Source organism: Trichinella spiralis (assembly GCF_000181795.1).
Source record: "Trichinella spiralis strain ISS 195 chromosome Unknown Scfld6, whole genome shotgun sequence".
NCBI classification, from domain to species: domain Eukaryota; kingdom Metazoa; phylum Nematoda; class Enoplea; order Trichinellida; family Trichinellidae; genus Trichinella; species Trichinella spiralis.
The window spans coordinates 1366126-1375196 of NW_003526945.1; the positions used below are offsets into that span (position 1 = coordinate 1366126).

At 30.2% G+C, this 9071-nt stretch overlaps 2 protein-coding genes across 2 annotated transcripts; one reads left to right on the plus strand and one right to left on the minus strand.

Moving 5' to 3' along the window:
- Positions 1-364: 364 nt before the first annotated feature.
- Positions 365-771, plus strand: Tsp_08008 (conserved hypothetical protein). Its single transcript, XM_003373362.1, has 2 exons — positions 365-440; positions 692-771. The coding sequence occupies exons 1-2, from the start codon at positions 365-367 to the stop codon at positions 769-771; spliced, it is 156 nt and encodes a 51-aa protein (XP_003373410.1).
- Positions 772-6230: 5459 nt separating this feature from the next.
- On the minus strand, positions 6231-9071 carry Tsp_08009 (MAGUK p55 subfamily member 2). The gene is made up of 11 exons (XM_003373363.1): positions 8847-9071; positions 8536-8671; positions 8105-8256; positions 7939-8037; positions 7647-7852; positions 7561-7592; positions 7347-7502; positions 7080-7282; positions 6815-6934; positions 6652-6761; positions 6231-6297 (listed from the first exon to the last, which is right to left on the minus strand). Exons 1-11 carry the CDS (start codon positions 9069-9071, stop codon positions 6231-6233), a joined length of 1506 nt encoding a protein of 501 aa, XP_003373411.1.

Consider the following 9071-nt stretch of genomic DNA (forward strand, 5'->3'; position numbering starts at 1 on the left):
TTTTTTCATAGATTGCAATTCAATTATGAAAATAGTCCAAAATTATCATATTTGAAAACATTTTTCGTGCAATATGCCAGTCTTTTTTTTTCTAAAAATTCCACATGCTCAAACCACCAACTTTATCAAATTTCTCAAAACATCATCGATTACGGGTTATTCCAACTTTACATACCTTTAATTGGCACAAAATTGCTTGTTCTAAACATAAAATTATTTTACAATACGCCGTTGTTTGTGAGATGCTCGGAATAATTTCCATTGTACATACTGGTGGATTCCTTTAATGTTTCCAACAAATACCATGCATGAGCCCAATAATTTGACATAAATTGTGATATTATTTAATTTCATAGCATTTCTAATGAATGTCAACTCTGGGCGACTACACATTATACTAATTATGCAAATCGCTATTGTATCGTTGCAAGTTAGCGAAAGTAAATTCAAATAGTCGCACTTGTGGGATATATCAAAAGCTTAATCAATGACAAAGATGGTAAAAGGGATTGGATGTAATGAAATGTTTACTTTTTAGCAAAGTAAACACTTACAACGCTTTCGTTTTGATTCGCTGGAATTAATGATTATTCAAAAGGAGTAATTTCAGACATTTAATTCAATTGATCGTAAAAAAATATACAACAATGAAAATTTAACTGATTTGATGACTGAAATGTTTCATGTGCAGAAATTGGAAGTTACTGCGGCCGTTGGAATACAGTTACTGATGATCGACATCTCTACGTATTAAAATGGACAGAAGATTAACTTTAAAACACATTTATTTCAAAACGACTAGGCAGTTTAAGGACAAACTGTCCAATGCACTACCTTTCATCAATAAAATATTATAAAAATCAAAAAAATCCAAATATTGAAAAAATCTTTTTCGCCGATTTTCGTAAAAACAACAAAGTCTGTAACCCATGAAATTTTGCAATTTTCTGGAAAAATTTCTTACTCCAGAAATTAACGTAATTGATATATGTCTTTTGAAAATTTTTTTCTATTTACTAAAAACGTATCTGGACCTCCAGTAATTGCGTATTTGTTGAGATTTACGCAAAAAACCACACCGTGAATAGGATTATACAGAAGTCGAAATAAAAAGGAATGAAAAAGGAAAGTTAACTAAATCAGAAAATGGAATGGTTTCATTAATTTTTTTCAACAGAACCATCAATTTTTAAACCCAAAAAAATAAATGTTTTTTTACAAGAATTGTTCTTGAATTTCATTATTGTAACAAAAACTTTCAAAATTAACAACCCTTGTTAATTGAATTTTTTCATAGATTGCAATTCAATTATGAAAATAGTCCAAAATTATCATATTTGAAAACATTTTTCGTGCAATATGCCAGTCTTTTTTTTTCTAAAAATTCCACATGCTCAAACCACCAACTTTATCAAATTTCTCAAAACATCATCGATTACGGGTTATTCCAACTTTACATACCTTTAATTGGCACAAAATTGCTTGTTCTAAACATAAAATTATTTTACAATACGCCGTTGTTTGTGAGATGCTCGGAATAATTTCCATTGTACATACTGGTGGATTCCTTTAATGTTTCCAACAAATACCATGCATGAGCCCAATAATTTGACATAAATTGTGATATTATTTAATTCCATAGCATTTCTAATGAATGTCAACTCTGGGCGACTACACATTATACTAATTATGCAAATCGCTATTGTATCGTTGCAAGTTAACGAAAGTAAATTCAAATAGTCGCACTTGTGGGATATATCAAAAGCTTAATCAATGACAAAGATGGTAAAAGGGATTGGATGTAATGAAATGTTTACTTTTTAGCAAAGTAAACACTTACAACGCTTTCGTTTTGATTCGCTGCAATTAATGATTATTCAAAAGGAGTAATTTCAGACATTTAATTCAATTGATCGTAAAAAAATATACAACAATGAAAATTTAACTGATTTGATGACTGAAATGTTTCATGTGCAGAAATTGGAAGTTACTGCGGCCGTTGGAATACAGTTACTGATGATCGACATCTCTACGTATTAAAATGGGCAGAAGATTAACTTTAAAACACATTTATTTCAAAACGACTAGGCAGTTTAAGGACAAACTGTCCAATGCACTACCTTTCATCAATAAAATATTATAAAAATCAAAAAAATCCAAATATTGAAAAAATCTTTTTCGCCGATTTTCGCAAAAACAACAAAGTCTGTAACCCATGAAATTTTGCAATTCTTTGGAAAAATGTCTTACTCCAGAAATTAACGTAATTGATATATGTCTTTTGAAAATTTTTTTCTATTTACTAAAAACGTATCTGGACCTCCAGTAATTGCGTATTTGTTGAGATATATGCAAAAACTAAAACTTGAATAGTATTTTAAGGAGGTTGAAATGAAAGGGAATGAAAAAGGAACGTTATGTTTATCAGAATATGGTATGGTTTTATTAATTTTTACTACGCCCCCATCAATTTCTAAACTCAAAAAAATAAATGTTTTTTACCATAATTGTTCTTGAATTTCATTAATGTAACAAAAACTTTCAAAATTATGAGCCCTTGTTAACTGAATTTTTTCATTGATTGCAATTCAGATACAAGAATTGTCCAAAATTATCATATTTGAAAATATGCATATTTCACATAATCATATTGAAAATGAAAATTTGAGCTTCTATCGATTCGAACAAATGCAATGCATGAGCCCAATAGTTCAACATGTATTGTGAATTTATTTAATTTCATAGCATTTTTAATATAGACTCACCATGTACGACTATATATTGTACGAATTATGCAAACGAAAACGGTTAATGGAAAATGAATTTTTTTCTAATATTCACTTACTCAACTGACTTCAGTGGTTTGACCCATCTTGTTTATCTTTCAGTTTTCATATCTTCTTCATGCATTATTAGGTTTCATTCTGTGTTTAAGCTTTAGCATGCAATACATCATAAGACGCTTTGTTTTGAAATTAACCTCAAAGTAAATAAGTAGACGAAAAATCAAAAGATGACAGTGTCAAAATGAAATCAAATGTTAAATAATTAAACATAAAATAAAATGTGAATAAATGAAAAACGGTTTTATAACTAATAACTCAAATGAAAAGGATTTTTTGAAAATATTATAATAGTGTAATAAATAATTTCTGAAATTGAACATTTCACTGTATGGAAGCGAATAAAATGCTCAAAATATTGCAATCCATGAAAGTAATTGCATACGAAACAATTTTGTAGTCTTAAAGGCAAAACACTGCATTAATCAAATCACAACCTCACAGCTACTCCTTTACTATTAACGTGTTTACACTGCGACAGAACTTCACCCTTTCAAAGTTCCTCTAGCCCAGAATTACCGAATTAAGAACCACGGATAACCAGACAGACATTTTGTCAGTAGCACTGCTTCATATCGCCTGCGTCTTCATTCTTCTAAATATCTGTGAAAATGGCAAACATTAAAACAAATATTCATCATACATGCTCGTCCATCTTTATGCATACACTACAATTTTCAAATAGTATGCTGAATTGAAAAGAATATTTTGAAGCAACAATGAGCAAAATAAAAAAAATTGCAACTTGTCATAATAGCCGTTTTCTCATCATTGCCATCTATCTTATTCATTTGATGCTATTCTAAGCCATAATAAATTATTTACAAAAAAAAACATTAAAATAAAGTAAACAGAAGAAGACGTATTTGTTTTCTGTATACTCAGCGGACTTTTTAGGGAAAACGCCGCATTATTGCTTTAAAAGTTCAGTTCAAAATGCTGTCTAATGTAAAATATTATGACACATTGATATATATATATATATATATATATATATTAATCTGATGCACTAATGATATCTGCTTTGATTGATATCTTAATGTAACAAGGATTAAAACCAACAAGAAATGCAGCTTCATTGAATAGGCAACGTCCTCTCTTCGTTGTTCTCCATATTCCTCTTTTTGTGCTGCTCTAAATTATGATAATTCATTTTCATGAAATACAAATAAAATTAACAAACAACTAATAGATCGATTTATGTATTGTCATCCAAGTTTTTCGTAAAAGCACCGTACTGTTCATTCACCGCTAGCCGGTAGCCTAAATTGCTCCAAATGAAGCTCAATCAATGAACGTTTTCTAATGCACGTTAGGCAAGTAAACATTAGCATTATTACTGGCAGGAATACTTTAGAAAAAATTAATCAGAATATTTGGCAAACAAGGACTCTTCACACAGCGTCGTTAGATTTAGCCTAACTGCACTAAACCCCAACGTTGAATCATCTTAGTTTACTGAAAATAATTTTCAATTCATCTCTGCAGTGTGACATAAAATTTTCACTTTAAGATGGTCATTAATGTGAAACATTAAAACATATTAAATATGTATTTCATTTATAACAGACTAGACTAGACTAGACTAAGTGTTTGACATTTCAATGAAATACACAATTTCAAATTCTTAAAATTTCAAAAAATTATTGACATCGTATCTGATGTCAGTTTGATATTATTCAGTCATATATAATATATAATAGTCAATATAGTGAATAACTGATTCAACTATATGTTTAAACAATCGCAACTTACCAAAGTAATGGTCTTTGCGTCGTAGAGCTGTTGACAATCTTCAATTTTTGTGCTGTTCTAAATCATAATGCATAATTCAAGTGCAAGAAGAAGAAAAATAAAAAATAAATCATTTTTACGGTTTTTCGTTCACTTTTTTCCAGTAAAACAACCTGATTTTGCGTACCGCACAACGTTAGCCTACAGTTCTTCCTCAAATGAAAAAGCTCAAAAGCAGACAAATAGCATTAGCATAAAAATTTGCATGTTGCTCGCTTTTACTGCTAATTGTCGTTATAAACAACGCTCGTTTGTATTTCCATTTGAATTTTGGGTCAAGTTTGCAAAAATTATGAAAGTAATGGAAGAATTAATGCCTCATTTAACGACCTCCAATGTATATAATATTAATTTGTGGCAGTTATATTTTCTCAGTATTTCTATTTTAAAATTTCAATTATAACAAAATATATTTCAATGGTAGTGCATGCAAAGAAGATGTGTTGATTTGTTGTTTTAATTAGAAAATTAATTTTCATTAAAAATTAGAAATTGTTCTTTAATGCCATAATGCCGCTTATAAAAAACGGCTTTCTGGTGAAAGAAAAAATCAAAGTATTTCCATACTATTTGCTCAAATTGATCGGTGAATTCATTTGAATCGAGGTATGAATGCTCCCAAAACGTTGCCACAAATTCCTCGATAATGTAGTACATAGAAATTGGAATTTTCCAACTGTTGTATTGGTGCGTGAGCAGTTGGTTCAGGAATGTGTGCCACTGTTGAAAATTTCCTTTGAAACTGACAACTTTGGCACGTAGAACTTTGCAGCAACATGAAGAGCAGCAGCATTTTTGAGCAGTTGCTATCTGGGGTAATTTTTGTCATTAGTTTCAGATTATATACAATGGAATATAAATAATACAAATTAATCATAAAATACGCCAAAAAATATAAGATTTTTAATCTGTAATATACTTTATTTTTTTATAAGCAACCGATTTTCATCTGAAAGTATGCTTTTTTAAAATCTTATTTTTTGATTTTTAAAGCTGTTAAAATGGTAATTTCAGAGTTGATTGTGAAAGTTTGAACAAGCTTTTCTGCTTAATGCAAGCACTGTTTATAGTTTGGATGGAAATGGATCCGCACCAACTAAAAGTGCAGCAAAATATGCATTGGTAAAAAATTTCCAAAGCAGAAAGTAATTGAAAAACTCATTCAACAAATTGACGCTAATTAGAAGAACGAATTATTGATCGATAATTGACTTTAATTATGTTTTATTGTGTTGCAATGTGCACGTACACTTGGGATGCAATGTAAAACAGCATATGAGCATATTAGACAACAATATGCAACACAAAAAAGGAATAAATGAACATAAAATACAAAGTCATTCATTTATTTCTTAATTTCCTCTTCTGAACTATATGAACATATCAAATTCAGTACCGCAGTATGGGAAATATTATTTTACATTCGTTGCTAGAAAAATTTTATTGTTTTCTTTAAATATCACAGAATACATTCTGAAATAGATATCTGTTAAGACGCCTCACGCTGACATGCATGCACAACAGAAGACATAACAATTGTTGCAATTAATATCGAATTAATTATGAATTCTTTTTTGTTTGATTAGAGTAGTATCATTCAATCCATTCTGCTGGGATCCATTGCTTTTGACTTCTCAGTGATTCGAAAGCATCTAATAATCTGAAATTGTAAAAGAGCGCCCTTTTTAGATGCATTTTTATTTAAATAAATATTATATATATATATATATATATATATATATATATATATAGATGTAAAGAGCTCATCTGATTTTGAAATTTTCTCACATCTTCTATATGCTTACTTCTAATTTACGATAGATATTCAAAACTGCTATGCTGTATTTGAATTAATTTTATTATCAAACATCTTTCTTACAGCTACTAAAGGTTAGAAATTTTAAGACAAAGATTAAAAAATACTTTTATTTTATTGTTTTTTCTTTCCTAAAATGCATTAGCAGTTTTTTACTTTTAATTTTAACATTGCCTTTGTGTATTTTCAAAACGTTACCTTCTGAAAGTGATTTCCGTGTTTCTGTTCACCAAAGTCAAATCAAACAAGTGACCGTAGATATTTTTGATAGCTTGACTTTCTAAGCAAATTTGCTTTAATTCTTCGTCCTAAAAATCGTTGATGCCATAAATCCAAAAAAATATGAAAACTGCAAAATTACCGTTCGAGGTCTCAAACTATCCCGATGAATATTATAAATGTGTTTGAATTCTTCATATGGTGGTGTATCAATAAACACAATGTAAGGCATAAATTCACGATTTCGAATGACATTTATAGCCTAAAATTAAACACATTATTATGATTATTATTATTTTACAAATTATTGCATTATAATATGCAACAATTATGTTAGGCTATCTTCTTCACAAGTCAGTTTAAATAATAAAGTGCCAAATTTTTGTGGTTTTGATTTAACAACATACCTGTGGTCCGCAGTCAAGTACGCACACTTGACCTTTCTTTATAACTTCTTTTATAGAATCCAATTTTGTTCCGTATAATTTTCCATTTAACTCGCCACATTCCAGAAATTTTTCGTTCTCCATTTCTTCCTTCATGTAATGATAGGACACAAAATGATATTCACGTCCTTCACGTTCTGTAGCTTTCTGTTTTCTGCTAGTATCTGAATTATTTATCGAAATGACATTCTATTATGATCAATCATTTCACAAGTAAAATAAAATTACATGGAATAACCGTAGCAAAATTTTCAGGATCGTGTCTTAGAAGATGCGATTTTATGGTCCTCCTGCCAACACCCCTGGCAGCGATTAAAACCAATGTACGTCGCCCATATGGGCAAAGCTTAACAAGTTCTTCGTATATTTGCAAACTTTTCAAACCTGAAATTTAATTAGCTTCACTATTTGAAAGTTTTATCATGTCAGCACTTTAACTTACATTTTGTTTTGCAACTTTCACGGGGAGTTTTTCTGTGAAACAGTGTAATTCCATTTAAAACTAAAAGAAACTTAATTAAAACTTACCCTATATTAAGTTTATTAATTTTCTCAGCAACAACAGATTTGTGAAATAAATATTTACGTTTGCTTTGCAGTATTCCGTAAGATTCAAAACTTTTGCTTTCTTGCAAACCATTCTCACAGACGCCTGACTTGCAATCATGCGTCGATTTTTGGAGACTAATGGAAGGAATTAAGCCACTTGATGACCATTCATCTACTTTTCTCGCCTTAAACAGTGCCATTAACAAAAGCCGTTGTATTTTGATCAAAAAAATTAAACCTGCCACCAGTCTTGATCTTCCTTGCAACTAACTTGAAGAATATCGCCAATTTTAAATTGCAGTCCAACAGCTTTCTGATCAAGTCTGTTGTCAGAAGAAGGATTGTAATCGAATAAGCATTTCAAGTAAGTCTAAATAATGAAACATCACATATCTACATATTTTTTTCTATATAAATTACATTTTCAGCTTATTTACCTCTTTATCGGAGAAAGGCATGCATTTTAAAGCGCTTGGTACAATTTCCAATGAAACTTGCTCGCTCGATTTTACTTGATCATGAAATTCTTCTTCTGTACTTACGGGAACACCATTAACCGCTATTATGCTATCACCAACATTCAGCACTTCTAGACAAATACAGCCATATGCATTTTTTAACTCATTAATACACGTTTAAGATAAATATTTGCACAATTATAGCAGAATTAATGATAACTTAAATAATCACAAAATTGTGTTAATTTAAATTTTCAAAAATTATTTGATATTTAATCTTTCGTGTAAATAATTTCATAAATAATTTTAAAATTCCCAAAATTAGCTCTACAATTCACAGGAATGTGCTCAACAGTACTGAATTTGCAGTCAGTATATTTTTAATAATAATTAAGAGCATAAAATCATACTATGAGGCAGTGCTGAATCACTGACAGATTCGACCAACAAATATCCATCTTCAGGACGAATTGTTATGTCATTAAGCAAAGATTTTTCACACTCTTTCGACAGTTTCGTAAAACGAGAGCAGTAAGCAGTGCTCACCTAGAAGAAAGCAAAGCGTAAATCAATCAATTGGCAATTCAATTGCTGGAACATTTTGAAAATGAAATGAAAAAGCTGCGCACTACGTGGTGCTCTTCGTTTCCCTTTTTTGGATCAGTCTGTTGAACAGAATCGAAATGCTTGGTAACAAAAGTGCTTCCATCCTGCAACACACACAGGTGAATGTTAAAATCTTTTCCTTGTGAAATGCAACATAAATCACCGTTTTTATTGATTCCGCCAAGTGTTTATCACTCAAGCTGTTAAACGATGTTTCAGCACCATATTCTAAGTTCCCAAGACGGTTTACTACTTCACACAGTTTATCGCTCAACAGTTTCACTTGGCTTTTCAATGCTTCAATTTCTTCACTTGACGAATACGGTTGAATTTCTTCCAT

Excerpts from the sequence above, each read along its gene's own strand:
- Tsp_08008 (XM_003373362.1), top strand. The coding sequence starts at position 365 with ATGAATGTCAACTCTGGGCGACTACACATTATACTAATTATGCAAATC. Across the intron at positions 441-691 it reads ATCGTTGCAAGTTAGCGAAA|AAATTGGAAGTTACTGCGGC; the intron begins GTAAATTCAAAT and ends TTTCATGTGCAG.
- Tsp_08009 (XM_003373363.1), bottom strand. The coding sequence starts at position 9,071 with ATGGAAGAAATTCAACCGTATTCGTCAAGTGAAGAAATTGAAGCATTG. Across the intron at positions 8,038-8,104 it reads TGCCTTTCTCCGATAAAGAG|ACTTACTTGAAATGCTTATT; the intron begins GTAAATAAGCTG and ends TTCATTATTTAG. Across the intron at positions 7,593-7,646 it reads ATTAATAAACTTAATATAGG|AAAAACTCCCCGTGAAAGTT; the intron begins GTAAGTTTTAAT and ends ACTGTTTCACAG.